This window comes from Mastomys coucha, unplaced genomic scaffold (genome assembly GCF_008632895.1).
Source record: "Mastomys coucha isolate ucsf_1 unplaced genomic scaffold, UCSF_Mcou_1 pScaffold1, whole genome shotgun sequence".
Taxonomy (NCBI): Eukaryota; Metazoa; Chordata; class Mammalia; order Rodentia; family Muridae; genus Mastomys; species Mastomys coucha.
This window is the reverse complement of record NW_022196891.1, coordinates 89,249,731-89,274,576: the sequence shown is the minus strand read 5'-3', so window position 1 is coordinate 89,274,576 and position 24,846 is coordinate 89,249,731. Positions and strand designations below refer to the sequence as shown.

The 24,846-nt window shown below is 46.1% G+C and overlaps 1 protein-coding gene across 2 annotated transcripts in view; it reads left to right on the top strand.

Moving 5' to 3' along the window:
* The window catches only part of Traf5 (TNF receptor associated factor 5), a 50,114-nt gene that overhangs the window by 8,694 nt on the left and 16,574 nt on the right, over positions 1-24,846 (top strand). The window contains exons 1-4 of one of the 2 annotated variants that reach the window (XM_031339263.1): positions 12,391-12,474; positions 13,529-13,747; positions 17,405-17,462; positions 22,330-22,431. In XM_031339263.1, the coding sequence (XP_031195123.1) occupies positions 13,530-13,747; positions 17,405-17,462; positions 22,330-22,431 (378 nt within the window). In that variant the 5' untranslated portion in view covers positions 12,391-12,474; position 13,529. Of the gene's footprint in view, positions 1-12,390; positions 12,475-13,528; positions 13,748-17,404; positions 17,463-22,329; positions 22,432-24,846 lie in introns of those variants that run through there. The other variant, XM_031339255.1, reaches the window with a different exon arrangement.

Genomic DNA, 24,846 nt, shown 5'->3' with positions numbered 1-24,846 from the left:
TTGGAACAATGACTTAGGAGTAAATCTATAATTTTATTTTTTTTCCTAATTTTAGTAAAAAGACAAGATGTGGTTTAAAATTTTAGCAAATTCCCAAGCTGCCATAGTATATGAGTAATAAAGTTGGAATGTTAAATGAAAAAAAAAAAAACACCTCCCTACTTATAGCTGTATGACTTGAGTCAAGTTATGTTGTTACAGGGTTAATGGGGGCCTAAGGAGAGACCATGTGAAACTGCAACTGTAACATATGAAGAATCAGGCTGAAGGGGAGTAGGTCTCCATCGGTGGGTCCTGACCACCATAGACCACTGGGAAAACACAGATTATTTACATTAAAATTCATGATAGCAGCAAGATTTCAGTTATAAAGTAGCAACAAAATAATTTTATGGTGTTGGGTCACCACAACACGAGGAATTGTGTTAGGGGCTACAGCGCTGGCTTCCAGAGGACCCAGGTGTGCATTCTGTCACCCATATAATGTCTAATAACTGGCTGCAACTCCAGCTGGAGAGAACCAGACTCCTCCCTCCTGGCCTCTGTGGACACTGCTGCATGTTGGATACAGACATGCACACAGGCAGAACACCAACTACATAAAATAAAAATAAATAATTTTAAAAATCAAGCTATATATGCCTTAGAATTGAGCTCAGCACGGGTAATGCTTGAGCCAGAACACTTTCCTGGATACTTTCTTTTTTTCTTTATTGGTCTGTTATTTATTATATAGCTCAGCTGGCCTTGGATTCAGTATCCTCTCGCCTCAGTATCCCAAGTGCTGGTTGAAGGAGGAAAATGCCACCCCAAATTCATCTGTCTGCTTTTCTCATCTCTCCTCACTGGATTCCCTACTGCTCCCCCCTCTTGTGGTTCTGATCCAGCCCACCCATCATGACAGTGGGCAGTGCTAAGTCTCACCTAAGGGACACAATGTTGGAGCCAACCCTGGAATGCCCACCACATGGGCATCTGGATTGTGTCACTCCATGAGTCTGGGCTGTGAGTGCCAACCTTTGCTCTATCTGCTTTTGGTCCAGGCCACCCTGCCAGTTAGAAGGTGTTTTCCCCATCAGCCTCTCCTAAAATATGACCTCGATGTTTCAGCTCATGTTTGTGGCCAGTTTCCAGCTTTGAAGATGGATACGTATTACTGAGCTTGGACAGAGGCATCAATGGAAAGATAGAGCTAGAATATGACCTTTGGCAGCTGTTAGTCAAGCCAAGGCTTCTATGTATCAGAGGATGCCTTCCAAAATGCTCAGTGGGTGCCCAATACCTTGGATAATACTGAACCTATGTCTACTATGCTTTTCCTATATAGATGATTGGGTTTAATTCATGTTAGTCATAGTAAGAGATGAACAACTACTAATAAACAAAACAGAACATTATGATATAATAAACTGCCAGTATTATTACTTGTTCATGTACAACAAAGTTTGCTTGAACTCTGAGAAATCACAGCAGTGATCTGGTAACCAAAACAACTTCCAAGTGACCAATGGGTAGGCAGGGTATGCAGCCTTGATACTCTGGGCAAAGGCAATGTCCCTTTGTCCAGAGAAGATTCATATCCCAAGCAAGATAGGGTAGGAAGGCATAAGATTTCAGTGTGCTTCTGAAAAATCGTATATGCAGCTTGAAACTCATGAATTATTTCTGGGACTTTCCATTTAATATTTTGAGACATTGGTTGGTCAAGGTAATAGCAACCACGGACAGCAGAACTGCAGATACTGCCACTGTGGTCACTGCCTTGCATAGTCTGGAACCTGACTAGAACAGTCTTCCCTTCCTTCAGGACACCTCCAGATCATGGAAGGTGGATCAGGGGGTCCGGTCCTCACTTGAAAGTGCTTCAGAATTCTAAGCTAAATCTAGCATGTTGGTTGTTGGCTGTATCCAAGCTCTGTGTTCACATGGTCACTGGAATCTCGCATTCCATGTTTATGTGCACTGTATTGTCTGTGTGAACCACTCAGATAGCCAGAAAGAGAGAGATGAGAAAGAACGGTAAATCTGGGCTGGTAGACCCACCACTCAATGGAGTGGGGTGCCTAGCTCCCTTCAGAAGCAGTCTGTGTCAAAGGAGGGTGCCTTTCTGATGAGAAGTGGGAGTTGTGGGCTAGACCAGTGGCAGAAAAGTAACCCTGAAGATGTGGTCAGCCTTGGAGGAGAACCTAAGAGCTCAGTGTCCCCAAGGCCAGGAGGATTGAAGAGGGACATGCACAGGCCACCAATGCAAAGGGACAGAGGGCTATCATGCTTACCCCTCACCCCAGATGACTCAGCCCCACACCCCAGTTTATTCAGGAGCAGAATACAAATGTGCTCAGGAGGGCAGAGAAGATCAGAAAGGGGCTGGGGCATTTGATAAGGGATGGCGGACCTACTGTTACCTACGGGAAGGTGTGGCTCTATAAACAATGTCCCAGAGTTCCAGGTATGAGGAGGAGTATGTAGGGAACATTTGGCTGGGAGATGCTCCTGGGCTGAGCGCAGCCTTTGGGCAGGACCCAAGGAGTGGGAAATTGGGGCCAACTCAGCAGTACTTTTTTTTCCCAGTATGTCTATAGGGATAGATTCTCAGCAAAGGGATGGTTGGCACACAGGAACTGACTGAAGGACTGAGTGACTGGATAATCCAGTGTAGCTGAATTCTAAACAATGCATTGGGTAAGGGGACAGAAAACTAGCCCTGAAGATAAAAGAGAGAAATGAAACAGTGGTAACAGGCAGAGGACTCAGGCAGGAAGATGGCTTGGTTGGTAACATGCTGCTGGCCTGGCCTAACTAGTTAGCTCCAGACCAATGAGAGACTTCAACTTAGGAGAAAAGGGACAGCTCCTGAGGAATGACCCTGAGGCCAACCTCTGAATTGCATATGCATGCACACATATGGGCTGGGGAGGGAAGGATGGTGGGTTGTATGGCTGCAGGTGCTGCTAGTCTGAGGTTGACCTAAGGGCAAGACACACCTGGACAATACACATCTGTTCCTACACATACCTGCACACACATATACTTGCACACACACCACACACAAATACATGCACACACACAAATACCTGCTCATACACACCACACACATACACACACACATATACATACATATGTGTATACACACCTATATACACATATATTCCACATACCTGCACACATATCCACACACACAAATACCTGCTCATACACACCATACACACACACACACACCTGCACACACATATATAGATACCTCTACATACACACACATATTACACACCTGCACACATATCTGCACACACACATATACACAACCCTGTATATACACATATATACCACACACCTGCACATACCTGTACACACATGTGTTCACATATGCACACCACACACACCTGTATCCCCTCTCACACACATGCATGTGCATACACACTGTACCACACCACACAAGCACACACACTATATATGCACACACCACACAAGCATGTACACATAAACAGCACACACATACCATATAAGCACAAACTCACAGACACACACACACACACACGTTGTATATGCATTCATACATGTGGGCACAGCTGTACCTGGAGCTGGGGAGGGAAAAATGGTGGGCTGTGTGGCTGGGAGTGCTACTAATCTAAGATTGGCTGAGGGCAGGACACACCTGCACACACATACACATACACCACACGAGCATACACACATGCACACATCACACCCACACCACAGCTCTGGATAGAAGAGAAACAGCTTACTGAAGGGTACCAGATGTGGAGAGCACCCCTTGGACTTGTTCAGGGGCAACAACAGGTACCAAATAAAAAGCTCACACATACATCAGTTAGTTTTGTTTTCTGTTTTTCCTTTTTAAAGATTGATTGATTGATTGATTGATTGATTGATTGATTGATAAGTATTGTGCTCAAATGTGTATCTGTGCACCATGTGTGTGCACAGTTCCTGCAGAGGTCAGAATATGTGTCATATTCCTTGGAACTGAAGTTATAGATGGTTGTGAGCTACCATGAGTGGTAGTGGGATTCAAACCTGAGCCCTCTGCAAGAGCAGCCAGTGCTTTTAAGCACTGAGCCATCTCTCCAGCCCCTCCTATTCACTTTTGATTCCTGAACCTGGCAGCCAGACATGTCAGCTAGAAATATTATCCTGAGAGTGAGGGGAGATGGCCAGTGGGGGTGGCGTGCTTCATAATCTTCAGAGCGCTTGCAGCATCTTCTGTGCCCTTCCCCCCTCATTCACATAGCCATGGGTCAGCCTAGGGTGTGTGCTGCCCTGCACTCTCTGAGTTAGCTTGCTCAGCTCTGCCATGGTAACATCTGCAAACAAATCAACGCAGCTACATTCTGATAAAACTTTATGTATTAAAGCAGTTAGCAGGCCAGCCATCTCCTCGTGCATAGTGTTATCTTCTCTTCAGAAGTCCTTCAAGGTCGCTACACTGTCACCATTAATTAGTGTGTGAAACAGAGAGGCCTAGAGACAAAGGAACTTGCCTAAATTCATAAGATTATGAAGTGCAAAACCAAAATTTGAATCCGGACTGGTCCACCCTAGAGTCCATGGGGTGCCACCCACATACACTGCTTCCCTGTGGGCTGTGAGGAAGCAGGCACATGGAGCGACCCCGGCTCCTGATAATTCCTCAGGGCCATCGACCACTTCCTGGAGTAGGAGCCCTCCAAGCCTCAGTTTCCTCATTTGAAAAATGAGAATGATTGGTAATATATATGCCACAGGAATGTCAGGATTAAAACAAGCTAGGTGTGTAAGGTAGCCACAGGTAGACATGGCCTCCTACCACATAGTTCTAGCACCTGGGTTACATGCATGTTTTTCTATAGTCTCCTCAGCTGGACCTGTCCTGCCCTACACCCAGCAGCCCCTTTGTACTGTGACGTCATGTGATGCCCCCACCCCACTCCCACTCCCTTGTCCTTATTTACCAAACACTGATTGAGTGCTCTCAGTCAGGTACTGCTGGCTCTGTGAGTGGAGTGTAATGAAAGATGGCTGTCCCATGAGAAGTTTGTAGATGGCGAGGATCACAGAGTTGAGGTTGTAGAGAAGGCCCAGAGTTCTGGAGCCAAGCAGGCCTTTGAGGGGAAAGCTTTGTTGTGACTTTCCTGGAGACTTAAAAATATCCCTGGTTGGCTCTGGCTGACTTGAGGGGAGACAGTGTCCCCCAGAGGCATCCCTCCCAACTAGGGGAAGAAGGCAGACATGGCTCAGGACAAGTGTGGGTAGTGGCTCTAGAGCTGCCCTGCAACCCTCACCCGCTTCTTGTCACCATTGCTGTCTGGCAAGCTGCTGGAAATGAGGAACTGGAGGCTTCCTGACCAGCTGGAGAGAAATCACACTTCTCTGAGGAACTAAAGTCCCACCCTCCTGGCTCCTCATTCTTCCTTCCCAACTATGACCTTGTCTCATCTCATCTGGCTGCTGTGGCTCCCCTATCTTCCAGGGCCTCCCTGTTCAGCTCTGTGGAAAACAGAGTTTGTGTTGGTTCTAGCTGGCTTCCTGACCAGCTGGAGAGAAATCACACTTCTCTGAGGAACTAAAGTCCCACCCTCCTGGCTCCTCATTCCTTGTCTCATCTCATCTGGCTGCTGTGGCTCCCTGTGTTCCAGGGCCTCCCTGTTCAGCTCTGCGGAGAACAGAGATTGTGTTGGTTCTAGCTGGCAATCGATCAGGGTTAGAGCAGAGCCTGTCTCGGGGAACTGCTTCTCCATCTTAGAGGAAGGCTCTTCCCTCTCATTGAAAGAAGCTTTGGGAGAGCATCAGCCTGGCTCAGCGACTCCATCACAGACAGTGATGTGGGGCTATGAGCTGAAATGAACCCTTTCCTCCCCGACTTGCTTTTGGTCATAGTGTTTTACCACAGAAGTAGAAGCCGTGACTAGAACACTGCCCTACAGAGGACCTGGGGGGAAGGCGCCGGCTCCTCCACTGGCCTAGGTGGGATCTTCTAACCCAGTGTTTGTTAATGGGAATCTAGGGTCTAGAAAACAGTCACAGAAGACCATAGGAGAGATTCTCAGGCCAGATCACACTTAGCTTCCACAGAGAGTGTGCTCCCCACACGCCCAGTGGGTGTGAATTCAGGGTTTCACTATATGCTGTCCTGGGAGGACAGAGACTGTCTATTACATCAAATGCCACCATCAACAAGAAAATTGTTTGTAAGGTGAAAAAAAAATCTTAATACCTTGAGCATGTTTTTGCTTTTGTTTTAGATGGTCAAACATATCTTTACTGGAACTTCCTGCTATTCTTAGCATCATATCTTGTTTTATGAAGTGAAATTCACATGACATGAATTGCACATAAAATGTATATCTACCCATGTACCTCACAATGATATGCTGGGTGATCCTTGGGCAGCTTTTAGACCTTGGTATTATAAAGGACACCTGAGCTTGGAAGCTGAAGACAGAGAAGGATATATGATTGAGGAATCATGATTTCCTCTGATAATTTTGTGTGCACATGTGTGTTCCTTTATGCAGTAGTATGTATGTGCTAGTGTACACATGCATGTGAAGGCCAGAGGACAATCTCAGGTCTCTCTCCTCAGGTGCCATCAACTTTGTTGTTTTGAGACAGGATCTCTTACTGATCTGGAACTTGCCAGGTAGTCTAGGCTGGCTGGCCAGTGAGCCCCAGGGCTCCTGCTGTCTCCACCTCCCTAGCACTGGGATTACAGGTGTACACCACCATGCCTGGCTTTAATATGTGGGTTCTGGGGAAGCGAACTCAGATCTTCACGCTTGCAAAGCAAACACTTTACCAACAGAACCACATGTGATTTACTCTGGTACAAGAAATGATGTCAAGGATGTCAGCTGGTTTGACTCATTCACCCATCCCACTAAGATGGTCTGGAAAACAGCCAGCCCTGAAAAGCCTCCTGCCCACGCCCTTGGCTTCGTTCTCATCCTGTGTCTCTGCCCCCACTTACTGTGTTTTTCCCAGAGCCAGGGACTGTTTTCATCTCACCCACCTCCTGGTACAGACCCCAGCAAAGCAAGAGTCGAGGATGGATGTGGGCGAGCAGCAAGTGACTGCTCCATTCCATTCATTTCACAACTGGGTACAGTTGATTATTAACCAATCTCAAACTTGTCCCATGCCCTCTGGGAAATTTCTTTGTGTTTTCATCCATAAAATACCACCTTCGGTCCAGCTTAGCTGCTTTGTGAGCTCAGCAGAGACATTTCAGCAACTTTTTCGAAGCTTCACCCAGGCTCCAGTGGTCCTACATTGAAGCTGCTCTTGGTGGCACTTACCACTGGGCTATTGTAACATCATTTTCTGTCAGAACTCTGCCCTTGTAGGGCCTGGTGGACAGTGGACTATCACAGGCTGTCTTGGGATCTGACACAGGGTGCAGCACCCACTGTCCTTATATGGGAATCAGTGGATGGGTGGGCAGTTGGCCAAGGTAGGAGATAGATGGGTCTTACTTAGGGCTCCATAGCTAGTAAGAAGCAGGGCAGAAACAATGCCAGTTGCCAGTCCTATGCTTTATTTTCTCTGAGTTTTGCTTTTGAGGTACTAAATCTCCCCCAAGAAGCAGAGCTCGGAACCCACTGGGCCTCTGTCTTAGGAACTACAACCCAATGTAAAAAAACATTCTCAAATTTTCTAAATGCTTATCAATCCAAAGGTGTTCGGACACTGGAGGTGAGGTGGACAGAGAAGCAAGGACCCATTTTACTTTGTTACTTTGTTTACTGTAGGCATAAATTTTTTGTAACCTACTTTTAATAAGGATTCAATCTCTCCTCTACCACCCAGCTGAGGTAGTGGAAAAGAGTTATTAGGATATGGGGGAAGTAGACCTGTTCAGCAATAGTTCTTTGGGGGTGAGCTCGATCTTCCGGGGCAACAGTTCAGTCCTGTATCAAACACCAAAAACAACTTAGTAGCTGCAGACCAGTCCTCTAGGCAGGCAGACACCAGGCACGAACCAGCAGCTATAGTCCAGTCCTTTCAGCAAGCAGACGTCAGGCAGCTGTAGTTCAATCCTGATAAAACTGCCAGGCTCACCAACTGGCCCTGAAGGGGGGCCACTGAAGCAGCAAGCTGCCACAAGAACCTCACAAGTAGTTCTTGGGCAAGTTTCTCTCAATGGCAATGTTATCACAAGTTGAGTTCAGTAATACTATGTAAGGTGAACATGCGTGTCTTTTAACAAAGAATAGCAAGGCAGAGCAAACTAAACCAATGCTCAGTGTTCATCTCCCACTGTGTGTGGGGTCATATTTATACTCCTTCATCAAGGGTCCTTTCACATGTGCTATATCCAAACATCCTTTCACCTGTGTCTGCTTCAGGAAAACAGTCTTTCATGTGTTTGTTTTAGCAAGACATCTTTTCAACCTGTGTGCCCCAACAAAACACCATTTGACATAACTAACTCTCTAAAGAACCAGAAGTTTCCACTTCAGTTTACTTTGTTACTTTGTTACTTTGTTTGCTTTGTTACTTTGCTTTGTTACTTTACTTTGTTACTTTACTTTGTTACTTTGTTGCTTTGTTTACATAGTTACTTTGTTACTTTGTTAACTTTATTACTTTGTTCACTTTGTGATACCTGAGACTGACAGGTGACATTTGTGCACAAAGCTAAAATGTTCACAACTTCCACATTTGAGGGTATTTATGTGTTCCAAAAAATTAGTCAGAAAACCTAGTGTGAGGTGATTAAAGAACTTAAATTGTTGGGAGCTACAGAGATGGCTCAGAGATTAAGGAGTGCATGCTGCTGTTGGGCTGCAGCTCAGGTCCCTTTTCCCACATCTGGCAGTTCACTACCTCTATAACTCCAGCTCCAGGGAATCTGACATGTGTACACACACACACATACAACTAAAATATTCTTTTAATTATTCAAAATGTGGTATTTATTGTCACCCTTTGGGATTTTTGAATTCTAGAAAAGATACATTTGTCTATGAAATTGAAAAAAATGAAGTTTAAAATAACTTTTTTTTAAGAAAGCAGATGGATGCAATTTCTTTTCTTTTTTTCTGTTTTCTTTTCTTTTTTTTTTCTTTTTTTCTTTTTCCTTTTTTCTTCCTGGCTTGAGCTAGTAATTCCCTAGTGATCTGTGCATTCTGTTGCTGGCACGATAACCCTGTTGGTAGCAGAAAGTTTCCCTTGCTCTGTGATGATGATTTTTCCTTTTTGCTAAGAGCTGGACTCCTTTCTTTGCTGGTCCTGGTACAGGGCTCTGAAAACACTGAGGGGAAGGTGGGAGCTTTCATAGTTCCCAGTAAGGACTGGAAACCTCTAGCTAATTAGAGTGTTCAGAGAATAGATGTCAGCCTATTGTAGTTCTGTTGGGCTTTCCTGTGGGTGAGCCAAGTGGGTGGAGGCTTGAGGAAGCTGAGGAGGAAGGAGGAGTGCCCCACCTTAGGATACACTCCATTTCCTTTCCTGTATAGGAACACTGTACATACGTGCTGCATTTTAAATGTGCGACAAGGGAGAAGCCCTGGTTGGGCCCCAGCAGACTCAGGAGTGTTGACACAGGCAAGGGCATTTGGACTAGGTCTAGGGAATATATATATGCAAATGAGGGGAGCAAAGATAGTCAGTCCTCAGGCCCTTGCTTTCTGTTCACCAGGAGCAAGAGGGTGTGCATGACAGTAAGAACTGCTAGCCCAGCCAGCCAGCTGGCTGGCAGGGCACAGACCCAGCAGCCGAACCAAGTGTTTTCCAAAATGAGCCCCAGGGACCCCTAGTGCCTAAGCAGTTTCTACTGGCGAATCATCGCTAGCACTTGCCAGCTTCAGGTAAATTCGGTAAGAAACAGCTGTGTGCCTCCATCTCCACCTAGAGTCTGGTGGCTTCTGCCTTTGGCTTCTGCCATTGGCTTCCGCCACAGTGGGAGAATACCAGTGTGGTTCTGCCTGGGGCTGCCTGCACCTGCAAATCCATAGTACACTACAACACCATTGGCCACTTCTGCTCTCCCTTCACAAACACACAGAGTTGTTTTACAGAAGGTTCCCTAAGGTGGGATACTGTAGGTGCCCAGGTGAGGACTCAGTTGTGGCCTGTTGAGCGGGATGTGAAGGAGTTGGACAAAAACACATAGTGTGATTCTTCATTGGTTTCATTTTTCATAAAAATTTGCTTATGTTAACATAGCTTGCTTATGTTAAAATGAATTAATGAAGCCGGGCGGTGGTGGCGCATGCCTTTAATCCCAGCACTTGGGAGGCAGAGGCAGGCAGATTTCTGAGTTCGAGACCAGCCTGGTCTACAGAGTGAGTTCCAGGACAGCCAGGGCTACAGAGAGAAACCCTGTATCAAAAAACAAAAAACAACAACAACAAAACAAAAAACAAAAACAAAAAAAAATGAATTAATGAAATATATTTAAGTTTCTCTACTTTAATCACAAATATAGCAGAAGTTGAGAGAGAGAGAGACAGACAGACAGACAGACAGACAGAGACAGAGAGAGACAGAGAGAACACAGACAGGAAGTCTTAAGCATCTTCCTTTTACTAAAACCAGATTTTATTTTAGGGCAATGTTAGGTTCACAGAAAATCTGAGTCAGGACTGCAGTGGGAAGAACATGCAGTAAAGAAAGTTCTGCCGACGACCCCAACAGAGGCCGCTCACCTCTTACCCTGCTTTGTCAGGCCACACAGCTGCTATGGTAGATCAGGGTGATCCACCCGAGTCTGCAGGACAAGGGCCATGTAGAAGAATGATGTCCCCAGGGACCACCCAGGAAGCTCACATATTTAACCATTTGCTAGACTCTGAAAACCACAGCCGCAGCATGGCCTGAGTCTCCACACTCATGTTGGGGAGGCCATTGCTTACCTGGGGGCCAGGCACACTCAGAAGGCCCTGGATGTGTGCGTAGTTCATGGGATGGATAGACAGTTTTCACTACATCTTCAAAAGTAGGGCTAAAGAGTATACAAAAATGTTTAAAATTGCTGTGTTAAAAGCCAGCACTAACACAGCTGCGTCCATTCCAAATCACCATCTTAGCAACCACTGACCCCCACACCAGGTGCTGTCCAAGGGGTGGGGTGGGGAGATGAGCAAGACCAGATGGGAACCCTATGCCTGAGGCATACAGACTCAGTCCTCTAATCATGCAGATGTGCATTTAATCTCAGGCCAGGGATTTCCCTGGAAAGGAGCCCGGCGACGGGGCTTAGTCTGTGCTCAGGTCTTACGCGGTTATTTTTGATTTGGTAATGCACTCACTTAAAAATTGAAAAGAATTATACAGTGATACACTTCTCTTACCCGCGTGCCTACATTCACATCCACCATCTAAAGACCAGCTACGCTTGAAAGGGGTTCAGTCTGCCTTCTACCTAAGACCGTGAGGAAACAGGAAAACTTTCCTGAAGACACTAAGGGAAGCCTGAGTGTGAGCTCACTAAGTAGGAAGCCTGGAAGGGGTGTGTGATCTCACATGGGACCAAGGACAGACCAGTTTAGCTTGGTGAAACCAAAAGCTTAACTGGGGGGAGGGGGGCAGGGAGAGGCTGGCGAGATGGCTCAGCGGGTAAGAGCGCTGACTGCTCTTCCTAAGGTCCTGAGTTCAAATCCCAGTAACCACATGATAGCTTACAACCACCCGTAATGAGATCTGACGGCCTCTCTGGTGTGTCTGAAGACAGCTACAGTTTACTTATGTATACTAATAAATAAATCTTTGGGCCAGAGTGAGTGGGGGCTGAGCAAGTGGGGCTGACTGGAGCGAGCAGAGGTCCCAAATTCAATTCCTAACAACCACATGAAGGCTCACAACTATCTGAACAGCTACAGTGTACTCATATACATAAAATAGACAAACGAGTCATGAAAAAATGTTTAAGTGGGGTTCCTTACAAGTTGTCGGTGAGTGTGTGGACACCTTGTGACCCGCCATGTCAGCAGAGTCTCCTGCACTCTAGCAATCCTTCAGCACTTCCGTGGCCTCAGGAAAGGACAGAGCTGAAGCATCACCCCCTCCCAGCCCCTCAGAGCGTTGCATACTTTGTTGTGGGAAGTGTTAGTGACCCCGATCTTGTGAGGGTCTCTTGTAGCTAATGATAGTTGCTTTGATGTGAGACAGCAACAGCCATGTGGTTCTTAGAGAACAATAGTCCACATCAGGGCATAGCCTAGGCAGGGGCAACGGCTTTGCCTGGTCCCTGTGGCGGAGGCAGGCACGTGAACTTGAAGAACTAGAAGAATTCCATGTGGCTGGGGTGTAGATAAAGGCAAGAGGGTCCTGGGTCTCCAAGGGGGTGGAGGCATGTTGTCCTCCAGCCTGTTTAGCATTGTAGACTTTTTTTTTTTTTCTCAGAGCTCAGAGAAGCTACAGGGATGTAACTGAATCACAGTATCACTGGGAATACCAGCCTGGTATACAGCTTGGTGTAGAGCTTGGAGAATGGACTGGAGGAGAGAGCAGCTAATGAGACCTTACTTAGTTCAGGTGGGACGTGATGTGATTTGGTACTGTGCTAGTGCTGTGAATAACAAGGTGTGGTGGGCCAGGTGCCTCTTCAGCAACATCTGTTTCCCAGTGGTTTGAGGGTGCCAGTGCTTCCAGCATGGTCAGACTCCAGTGAGGCTTTCCTTGCACTGTTGCAGGAAGAAAAAGGAAGAGGGGGGGTTGGACCCTCTCTATGAGGGCACTCACCTCACAGACAGGAACTTCATCCCCTCAAATGCCTCACCTCCAGACACCAGCATCTTGGAGAGGAGTTTCTCAGCAGAGGACACCCGTAGAGACATTAACACTTAATGCGTGCAGTGGTGGGTAGAGAGGTGGAGAGGGAGAGGTTGAGATCAGTGGCAAGAAATGTAGAGTGGAAGACTTACTAGAGGTCTCGGATCCTCTCAGTCTTAGAAGCACAATCTAAATGCTTGCCTGTAATACAGCTAACTGACTGGGCTGTCTGGTGTCCCGGGAAAAGCCGATAGACAAAGTCTGTTCTGGTAAAATGTATTTGTAATGTTCCTCATTGCTTTGCCCCCAAGAAACCGCTCGAGCGAGAAAACTTTCATTTGGCCCATAGTTTGAGGGAATACAGCACGTTGTGGCAGGCCAGGCAGAGCAGTGAGGAGGCGTGGCTAAGATGGTGGGAGCCTGCAGCTGCTTGCTCACATCCCCATGGATTTGGAAGCAGAGAAAGGGGAAGTCCATGTTCAGCTGGCTTTATCCTTTTTTATTCAGCCTGGGACCCCAGTCCACAGATGGCGCTGCCCACAGTAAGGGTGGATCCTTCCCTCTCAGCTACTCCCCTTGGAAACAAACACCTTCATGGTGATTCTAAATGCAGTCAGAGGAGGGGCCATCACACAGTCTTACTAGAAACCATCTGCACCCTAGCAGGCACACCCCCCACACCCCACACCCCCATGGCAGGAAGTTGTTAGTGTCCTGACATAATGATTGTAGTGATTGCTAATTATGACCCATGCAATGGTGGCTGCTGTTGTCTGGGTGGTCATTTTACACTGAAGTGTTCCACCTGACTCCCCAGAATGGCTCATCCGGAGGAGCAAGCGGTTGTCCCCTGTGCCTTCATCCGCCAGAACTCTGGCAACTCCATTTCCTTGGACTTTGAGCCCGACACAGAGTACCAATTTGTGGAGCAGCTAGAAGAACGCTACAAATGTGCCTTCTGCCACTCGGTGCTTCACAACCCCCACCAAACCGGCTGCGGGCACCGCTTCTGCCAGCATTGCATCCTGTCTCTGAGGTGAGTGGGCAGGGCCTGCAGCTCTGACCACAGCTGACCAGAACCAGATGGTGGTGTTCCTGGCTTCTGGGTCTGCTGTGGCCACAGGCCTGTCATTGAGGTTTGGGGAGTGCTCTCCAAGGCTCCTGGCTGAGAACTGAAGTGTAATCCTCTTTGCTTACTACTTCTTTGTGGACATTCACCCTGTTACGGTGGCCCTGGAGATGCAGTCTGTTTCTATTGCTGTCTACTGGAGAGGGTGCACAGCTCCTGGTGTTTGCCCTGATGATCTCTTATTTGGGGTAGCAGGCCATTGTCTCTATAAGAGACCTGACTGCCATGGGGCTAGCTGTCTGCTGGGAGCCTCCCTGCCCAGAACGGGTTGAAGTAGGGTCAGAGTCAGAAGTCAGATGCAGGTCAAAAGATTGATGATCTCCTGCCTTTTTTTAAAAAAAGATTTATTTTATTTATTTTATGTGTATGAGTACATTGTAGCTATACAGATGGCCGTGAGCCATCATGTGTGTGGCTGCTGAGAATTGAACTCAGGACCTCTGCCGGCCCTGCTCTCTCGCTCACTCCAGCATGCAATTCACTGTAGCTGTCTTCAGACACACCACTTCAATAAATGCTAATATCTGGTGATTAACATATGCTGTTTAGCAGTGGGGAATTAAGTAAAAGATTTATTACTCCTTTTTCTGGCCAGGCAGCCAGGAGTCCTTCACTGGCCAGGCTAATTAAAATTTTGTGATCCAGTGAGGAAGAAAAGGAAAAGAATTAAGATTCTTTGCACAGGCAAATATTCTCAGACACATGTACATTCATATACTCACACTCTGGCGGGGCCTGACTGTCTCAATCAACTCCATAAGTATTCATGCATGCTTACATACCTACACAAATACCTACATACATACATATGAACAGACATATACATTTGGATGGATTTGGATGGATGGATGGATGGATGGATGGATGGATGGATGGACAAGGCAGAGTCCCCCAAACCACCACATCATCTTTATTTCTTTTCTGTAGCCTTTTTATGCCTTATTAGACAAAAGTTCTTTAAAGAATTACCTCATAGATGAAATGTTACACAAAGTGGGAATTACTGAAGGATGTTGATATTAAGGTCAAAGCAGTGTTTCATTCTATATGCTCATTATAAATTCAAAGCACTCGTTTTTAATGGCCTTGCCTTAGCATAGTGCACACCTGTGGCTTTCTCCTTGGACATGAATGCTTTTTCTTGAACACAAATTTGTTCCAAGCCTATTTTTCTTTTTAGTGTAATTATGAAAGCTCACTGTATTTCTTATTATGCAACCTTTACTTACTGTTATGAGGAGTGGGTACATTCTTTTTCTGATTCTAACTTTATTATATCTTACTAGCAAAACAACTAAAGCCACCTCTTAAAACTTTCTTCCTAAGATTATTTGAATCAAATCAGGAGTTCTATAAAATCATTAATTCATCTAAACAGCATTAATTCACGAAAGTTCATCTTTATGATGATCTGCAAGAAATCTGATCAATAAGGTGGGCTAATTCCCAGGGATTATTATATCAGTTTAATAATGACAGGAAATGCATATCAGCTACAAGAAACAATCCTAAGATGACGTTTCTTTGGGACCTTGCCTCTCAGAGCTCACCCACTGCAGATAATGCAAAAATGGTCAGCCACCTCCAGGAAGGTCACCTGCCTTAGCCTGTCCTGGATGGTTTGTGACAGCTGTCAAAGCTGGAACACCTGCAATAGCATAACTCATGAAAATACTCAGGGTTAGATAGAGTTCATTGTTGGCTCTCAGCTTTACAGTGCCCGCTTGTGATTGATTGACTTTGGAAATGTAACAAAGCAGGCACATCGTGGTGGGAGGACATGCTGGAGCCCAACCAGTCATATGCATCATCCAGGAAGTTAAAAAGAGCCGGGCAATGGTGGCACACACCTTTAATCCAGCACTTGGGAGGCAGAGGCAGGTGGATTTCTGAGTTCGATGCCAGCCTGGTGTATAGAGTGAGTTCCAGGACATCCAGGGCTATAAAGAGAAACCCTGTGTTGAAGAGAGAGAGACAGAGAGACAGAGAGAGAGAGAGAGAGAGAGAGAGAGAGAGAACTGTGCATGGGGCCCCCTCTCCCCTTCAGAGACACACCCTCATGAGCCCACTAGGCTCCACCTTTCCAGGGCTCCACTCCTCCAGGGCTCCACCCCTTCAGGCTCCACCCCTCCAGGGCTCCACCCCACCAGGCCCCACCCCTCTGGGCTCCACCCCGCCTTAGGTTCTCCAGGAGAACAGAATCCATAGAATACTCATTAAAAGGGAGGTTATTGGAATGGCTTTCACAATGTAATCTGGGCAGTCCAACATCTGCTTACCTGTGGAAAGGCTGAGAACCTGGCAGTTACTTAGTCCACCAGGCTGGATGCTGAAGCAGCCCCAGATGGGCTCAGAAGGACTGGCAGAGTCCTGGAGAGCCACTAGTCTCCAATACACGTTGGAAGGACAGTGGCAGTAGCCATGGCTGCAGCAACAACAGAGTAGATGCACTAACAGTCAAAAGTGACAGCAGGCAGGTAGTGCTGCTTTTCCCTGGAACCCTTTATGTCTGGGTACAAAGGTGATGCTGTCTGAGGAAGGGACTCCTCTCTTAGAGAATCCTTCCTGGCAAAAGCCCACCCAGATGCAGGTCTCTTAGTTGATTCCAGCGTTAATTAAGTTTAACTTTGACACAGGACTTCCCAACGGCACCACCCTAGGGATCACACCTTTATTTAACTCGTGGAGTAGGGGAACCTCTTAACATCAAAACGGTAGCAATCCAGGCAGTGCCACTTGCTGGACAGCAGGAGAGGCTGGAAGCTTCTAGAGATGCGTGTGCCAGGCTCTAGAAGGGGCTTCAAGACACAATCCTAACTCATTCCAGTGTGTCTGCACTTTTATCACCTGTGTGCTCAGACTGCTTTGCTCTAGTAAGCTCCAGGTTCTAAAGGTGGAGAGCTCTGGGCAGTGTGGTCCCCATCTAAGGAAGAGGCAGGCTGTAGTGCAGTATAATGGCCATCGACAGTCTGGGGGACTTGTGTTTGATGGCATGCTGGTGGGTAGCTAGGCATTTTCCAGGAAGGTTGTAAGGCTGAAGTTCCTGAAGTGTGATGCAAGGCTGCTCTCTTAGTTACGATTTAATTGCTGTGAAGAGACATCAAGACCGAGGCAGCTCTTATGAAGGAAAACATTTCACTGGGGCTGGCTTACAAGTTCTAAGATTCAGTCCATCCATTATCATCATGGTGGGAAGCATGGCAGTATCCAGGCAGACACGGTGCTGGAGGAGCTGAGAGATCTACACTTTAATTCCCAGGCAGCAGAAGGAAAATGTGTGCCACACGGAGTGTAGTTTGAGCATAGAACCTCAAAGCCCACCCTCACATAGTCTCACTTTCTCTAACAAGGCTACACCTCTCCCAGGGCCACACCTCCTTATAGTGCCACTCCCCATGGGTCAAGCATTCAAACACGTGAGTCGATGGGGGCCATTCCTATTCAGACCACCACAGCTGCCTTCTGGGTAGAGTACACAGCTTGTACCAACACAGTGTGGCTCTTTGAAGGACTGTTGAGGTTAAACACTTAACTTCAGCCCTGTTTTTTTGGTTTCCTTTCCAGAGAATTGAACGCAGTGCCAATTTGCCCGGTAGACAAGGAGGTCATCAAGCCTCAGGAGGTGAGGAGACCACTGGTCTGGCTTGGGTGTTAGAGAAGGTACCAGGGTGACTTCCAGGCTGGAATAGGACAAATCTAGGGACCGCCCTCATTACCCTTAGTCCTCTGCTATGGGTCAGGTTAGACATTCCTCGGGTGGGTTTTACTGACCACACCCAGGTCTTACCCCTTCCTACACTAGCTCCAGCCACAACACCCGGTTGAAGGGGGGAGGAGAGGTCACCTTAGATTAGATAATCCTTAAAACATATTGTTCTGTTTAATGACAACTTTGATATAGTTTGTATACCGTAAAGTTTACCTTTCAAAAATCTGGTTCAACAGGTCTTAGTGTCTTCAGAGTCGTGTTTCGACTGTGATGTGTCTTGTCTCCCAAGAAGAAATCCCATGTCTAGTAACTGTCACCTGCCCACATCTCCCAGCCCATGAAAACCACAATGTAGCTTCTTCTTTGATTTAGCTGTATTTTTGGATGTTTCATATAAATGGAACCCTGCCTTTTCTGTCTGAGTTCCTCCACTCAGCATGTTCTCAGGGTTCATCCATGTGGTCAATTGAATTAGTATTTCATTCCTTTTCATTGCTGTATACTATTCTGTTGTGTGGCTATACCACACTTGATTTCTCTATCAGCAGTAAGTGTGCATCGTACTATGTGTACTCTTTGCACCACCATGAATAATGCTGCTATGAATATTCACATACAAAGCTTAAAGTTTTAAAATATGGGGCTGGAGAGATGGACGACTTAATTTTTAAGAGCATACTGGCTGTTCTTCTAGAACAGTGGGTTCAGCTCCCAAAACCTGCATGATGGCTCACAGCCAACTGTCACTTCAGTCCCAGGGGAATCCCTCTTTTGGCCTCCACAGGCACTGTATGTTCATGGCACACAGGCATGCAGATACACACACATATGTGTGTATATATTTATATGTGTATATACCAAGCATACCAAGAAAAGTTGATCCATAATATTAGGAGCCTAGGGTATGATTTAGGGGAGGCTCTGGTTCGTCAAGCTGGCGTTCGATTCCCAGCCCTGGAAAAGACAAGCAGTTCATATGCATGGTTATGTCCATGACCCAGAAGTCTACCTAAAGAAGCTAACATTGCTGTTACATGGTAGCTCCAGAACATGGATGACTCTGATGCCCAACTTCTTTGTACATATACCCGAGTGTGGCACTCCTGGGTAACAACATGGCAGCCCTGGGTTCAACATTTCAACAACTGCTGGGCTGTTTTGTAAAATAGTTGCCCCTTCTGTACCTTCTTACTATGGCAGCAAATCCTCATCAAAATGTATTCCCAGCATTTCTGATGTGCTGTCCTAATAGACATGAAACCTTAGTTACCCAGGGATTGGATCACTTGTTGATGGCTGGTGACACTGTCAATTTAGTGTGCCTTCTTTATTGGAATCTCTCTTATGATTCTGTCTGTCTGTCTGTCTGTCTGTCTGTCTGTCTGTCTGTCTCTCTCTCTCTCTCTCTCTCTCTCTCTCTCTCTCTCTCTCTGTGGGTGTGGGTGTGGGTGGGTGTGGGTGTGGGTGGGTGTCTCTTATGTCTGTGCAGTACCCATGGAGGCCAGAAGAGGGCATCAGATCCCCTGAAGCAGGAGTTAAAGGTGGTTGTGAGACCGCAAATTTGAGTGCTGGAAACTGAACTTGGTTCCTCTGTGAGAGCAACAAGTGTTCTTAACTAATGAGCCATCTCTCCAGCTCCACTTTTGCACATTTTAACTGGTTTTTTTTTTTTACTCTAATTGTCAGATTATTACAAATCCTTTGTTATATTCTAGATACTGAGGGATTTTTTTTCTGTTGTTATCAGATTTGCCAATATTTTTTTCTTATTACATTATTTATTCTCAGCCGGGCAGTGGTGGTGCATGCCTTTAATCCCAGCACTTGGGAGGCAGAGGCAGGTGGATTTCTGAGTTTGAGGACAGCCTGGTCTACAGAGTGAGTTCCAGGACAGCCAAGGCTACTCAGAGAAACCCTGTCTTGGAAAAAAAAAAAAAGAACATTATTTATTCTCACTTTGTTGATGACATCTTTTGAAGCAGATAGTTCTCAATTTGTGGAAGTTTAGTTTACTCTTTTTCTTTCCTTGTGGATCTTGGTTTGCTTCTCTGTTACTGTGGTAAATATCATGATCACAAACCCCTTGGGGAAAATGCCACTTCACCTTACACTTCCAGGTCACAGTCCACAGTCTAGAGAAGTCAGGGCAGGAGCTGAGGGCATGGACAGTGGTTGTTCCTTATGATTTGCTCAGTCTTCTTTCTTCTACAACCCAGAATCACCTGCCTAGGGGTGATACCGCCCACAGTGATCTGGGACTTCCCACGTCAATCATCAATCATGAAAATGACCCACACACTTGACTACAGATAAGCCTGATAGGGACAGTTCTTCAACTAAGTGACTCTAGTTCATGTCAAGTTAACCAAAACCCAAACAAACAACAATGCAAAAAAACAAAAACAAAAAACAAACAAAAAAAAAACCAGAATTGACCCCTTGTCAGTGTGACACACAGATACATCACTATAAACCATAACCATCCTTCTTTTGTGTTCCCAGGGTTAGGTTAATGCTAATATCAAATACATTAAGAGATTAAAAGTCCCACCATCTTTTAAAAATTCGAATATTTTCAACATCTCTTTAAAATACCTAGTCTCTTAACTGTGGGCTCCTAGCTGCGCACTGGTGACGCATCCCTTTAATCTCAGCACTTTCAAAGCAGAAGCAGGTGAATGTCTTGAGGTCAGCCTCATCTACAGAGCAAGTTCCAGGAGGGCCAGGGCTACACAGAGAAACCCTGTCTCAGCCGACCAACCAACTAACCAACCAACCAGACAACCAGACAACAAAACCAAACCTGTGGGTTCCTGTAAAGTAAAAGCAAAAAAAAACAAAAAACAAAAAAAACAAAAAAACAACCAAACAAACAAAAAACAAAAAAAAACAAGCTAAATATCTCTTATTCCAAAAGGGAGGCACCAGAGCACAGTTATAGTGAGATCAAAGCAGAACCAAATCCCAATAGTGTAAACGGTTTAGTGTCTGACACCTGGAGACATGCCATTTTCCATACTTAGAAAAGGTGTGGTCATTCACAGAGCTTGTCCAATAGGCTCACGCTGGTCCCATGCCAAGCATGCCACTGTCCTTGGTAATCTTCCCAAGGTCCTGGCTTTCTACAACTCTCCTCTGCAACTGAGGCTGCGCCTTTGCCAATGGCCTCCTGGCCTCTCTTCTGGGCTTCGATTCTGCAGCATGGTGCAAAGCCCCTACGTGCCTTCAACAACCATCAACCCTACAGCTCTTGGACCACCAAAACCTTGGAGCAACACTGTGCACTGGTTGCTTCTCTTGGCTTGCTCGGCTTCCTTTCTTATACAGACCAGGCTCACAGTGGGCTGGGCCCTCCCACATCAACTGGCAATGAAGAAAATGCCCCACAGGCCTAGCCACAGACCCATCTGACCTGGGAAATTCCTCCGTTAGGGTTCCTTCTCTCTAGGTGTCTCCACTTTGTGTCAAGTTGACAAAAGCTAATCAATACTGCTGTTCTTGGGGTTGGTATTGATTATCGCTCTTTTGGTTTGCTTCTGATTGTTCCTTTGTCCTTTTTGCTCTCTCCAAGAAAGTATTGTCTAAAATTCGGGATCATGGAGATTTTTCTCTCTGCAAATGTCTGTTCAGTTCAGTTTTCTTTCTTCTTTGTGTTCCAGGAGCTCAAACTGTGCCTCCTCCTGAAGCTTCCCCAGAGCAGCTGGTCTGACCCACCACTTCCTTCCCTTTAATTGCCTTCCAGAGGAGTGTGTGTGTGTGTGTGTGTGTGTGTGTGTGTGTGTGTGTGAGTGTGTGTGTCCCACTTAGTCAGGGACTAGCAGGCTACAACTTTGGGACAAATTGTGCCAGTTTTGCATGGCCTCTGAGCTAAGAGAATGGCTTTCACGTTTTTAAACATCCATGAAAAAAGAAGCCCCAAAAATATGCTATGTTTGCAACCTCCTGGAGCCTTAAAGTATTTGAAAAGAACTTATTTTAAAAATCAAGGGGGCTGGAACCATGCCTCAGCTGTTAAGAGCACTTATTACTCTTGCAGATAACCTGGGTTGGGTTCCCAGCACCCGCAGGAGAGTCTCAATTGTCTGTGTCTCCAGTTCCAGGAGATATGATGCCCTCTTCTGGCCTCTGTAGGTGCCTGCATTTCATGGTGCTTGTAAATTCATGCAGCCACATACACATATACAAAATAAGTAAAACACCTAAACATTTAAAATCAAAGACTAAAATGCTCTGTGACACATGGAAATTATATGCTATTCAAGTTACAGGGTCCATGAGTTTAAGTGTTTTATTAGAGCAGAGTTGTGCCTGCTTTTGTAAGTGTTGTGGATATCAGCATTGAAATTTGGTGGCCTGGATAGTTACCACATGGCCTGCCAAGCTGACAGAATTTACTCTGATCCTTCGCAGAGGAAGCATACCAGTACACACTCTGGGCTGAAATAACCAGTCAGCACAGCTTCAGAGCACTTGACACTTCATGCCAAGCTCTACCCTTGGCCACAGCCCCCTTGTGAGTTGATTGTGGGGTCAAGTTCATCCCGTGCTTCCCCTCACTGCAGCCTGCTGTGTTAAGCACTGGCCGTTCGTACGACTTGCCAGAAGTGTGTATCTGAGGGGGCCTTTACTTTCAGTGTGGTTGTGTGACATTTCCGTTTCAGCCACTGCCTGGAAGTTTCCATCTGCTGCTGAGATAGCCTCGGAGACCAATCTCACCAGAGCTTCCTTTCACAGCAGTAGCACTCGGGAGGGTGTGAGACTGATCTCACCTGTCTTTTAGGTGTTTAAAGACAACTGCTGCAAAAGAGAAGTTCTCAATTTACACGTCTACTGCAAAAACACTCCCGGATGCAATGCCAGGATTATTCTGGGACGATTCCAGGTTGGTATCCTTAGGATCCATGCTGTCAGTGGGATTCTTCTAGTGGCACCCCCTTATCATGTCTGTGATGGTCTGTGGTTGATTTGTAAAGGGGTTCCCAGGGTTCCTCTCAGATTATCCCCAATCTACCAGTACCATTAGCACCAAGAACAGAAGTACAACACAAGGGTTCACTCTGTAGCATACTAGGCCTATGTGTGACCACTGAGTCAAGAAGAGGGTATGGGACTTACCAGGCAGAAAGAATACTCCAAAGCCAGCTGGTGATGGTGCACACCGTTAAGTCCCGGCACTCAGAAGGCAGAGGCAGGTGGAGCTCTGAGTTCGAGGATAGTCTGGTCTACAGAGCAAATTCCTGGACAGCCAGGCTACACAGAGAAACCCTGTCTTAAAATACTGTGGGGAAAAAAAAGCATTCATCAAGGGTACATCATTCTGTGGGGCTGTGAAGGATCTGGAGACCCGAGGGTGGGAGGCAGGTGTGACTGGACAGGGCACAGCTGTGAGAGTTGGGCCCCTCCATTGAGCATTTGTTTTGTCTCTTGGTGCTGTGGATTGTGGGTTCTGGTCTAATGCTTGTGATCCATGAAGAGCACCAGGCCAGGCCAGGCCAGGCCAGGATGTACTGTGCAATGAGACCCTGAAGGAAAGTGCAGAGGGGCCATGGAGGGGCAAAGGGAAGAAGGCTCCTGTCAGATACAGCCTCATCCAGCTGGGGAAGGCTCAGCCCCCACCAGGCACTGTCACACCACCCTCAAGTGACTCAACCACATCGAGCTTCCAGGGGATGGCTTGGCAGCTGCTGAGATTTTCCTTTCACACCCACACAGTTCGGAACATGTGTGCCAGATGACTCAGCCCTTTATAAAACCTCCCGAAAACTTACACACACACGCCTACACACATACACTCACACATACACATACAAACAACACATACACATACCTACATACACATACATATGCACATACACACAACACACACACATACCTACACACATACATACACACATATACACACATACACTCACACATACACATACAAACAACACACACACATACACTCACACACACATATGCACATACACACAACACACACACATACCTACACACATACTCACACACATACATACACACATACACACAAATACACTCACACATACAAACAACACACACACATACCTACACAAACATACACTCACACACACATACCTACACACACATACACTCACACACATACATATACACATACACACACATACACTCACACATATAAACAACACACACATACCTATACACACATATACTCACACACATACATACACACATACACTCACACATACAAACAACACACACATACTCACACACATACACACATACACTCACACATACAAACAACACACATACCTACACACACATGCACTCACTTACACACATATACACACAACACACACATACTTACACACACATACACACACTCACACATACACATACACATAAACTCACACATACATACAATACACATATACAAACATGCACCTACACACACATATATAACACAATACACATACACATATACAAAACACACACACAACACATACATGCACATATGCATCTACACACACATATACAACAGAACACACACACCCTGGACTTTGAGGTGATAAATGTGTAGATGACTTGCTTGTCACCCTAGGAGCTCTCATAGGTCTGTATCTCTCCTGTACAACACTCGGTTGCCACTTGCTTCGAGTGGCAAATTCTCAACAGGACTTCATATCCAGCTTTGTTGTCACCAAGCCTCGATGAACTATAAAACACCAAAGAGACCAGAGCACAGGCTCTAGGGAGCTGGGGCTGCTTTCTACAGAAGTTTACCATTCTCTCTCTTCATGCTGGTCTCCCAGCTTCTGTGAGGTGAGGTGCAGGATCTGACAGTTAAAGCAGAGTTTGAGTGAATGCTGACAGTTCAGAGGAACGTCATGGAGAATATCAAGTTAGTGCTGAGTTCTCGGTTCTCTGACTACTGAAGGCAGAAGATAACTTTAATCTTTATCCTGAGGAAGAAAAACTCCTTAGTTGCTTCTACTTGAGGTCAGGCAGCAAGCTGCTCCTGTTGAAGAGCCACAGCCCCAGAGGGAAGGCTCAGTGGTTGAGAGCACCAGCTTTGCCAAAGGACCCTCGTTCAGTTCCCAGCACTCATGTAGTGGCTCAAACCATCTCTAACTTCTGTCCCAGGGGATCCAATGCTCTCTGGTTTCCTTGGGTACCAGGTATGGATGCAGTACACAGATAAAATACCCATGAAAATTTAATTAATTAATTAATTAATTAAAATTGATTGATAGTAAAATTATTTAGGCCTTGCAATCGGTGTATCTCGCCTCCAGGTCTTCAACCCACCTCTCCACTAAGA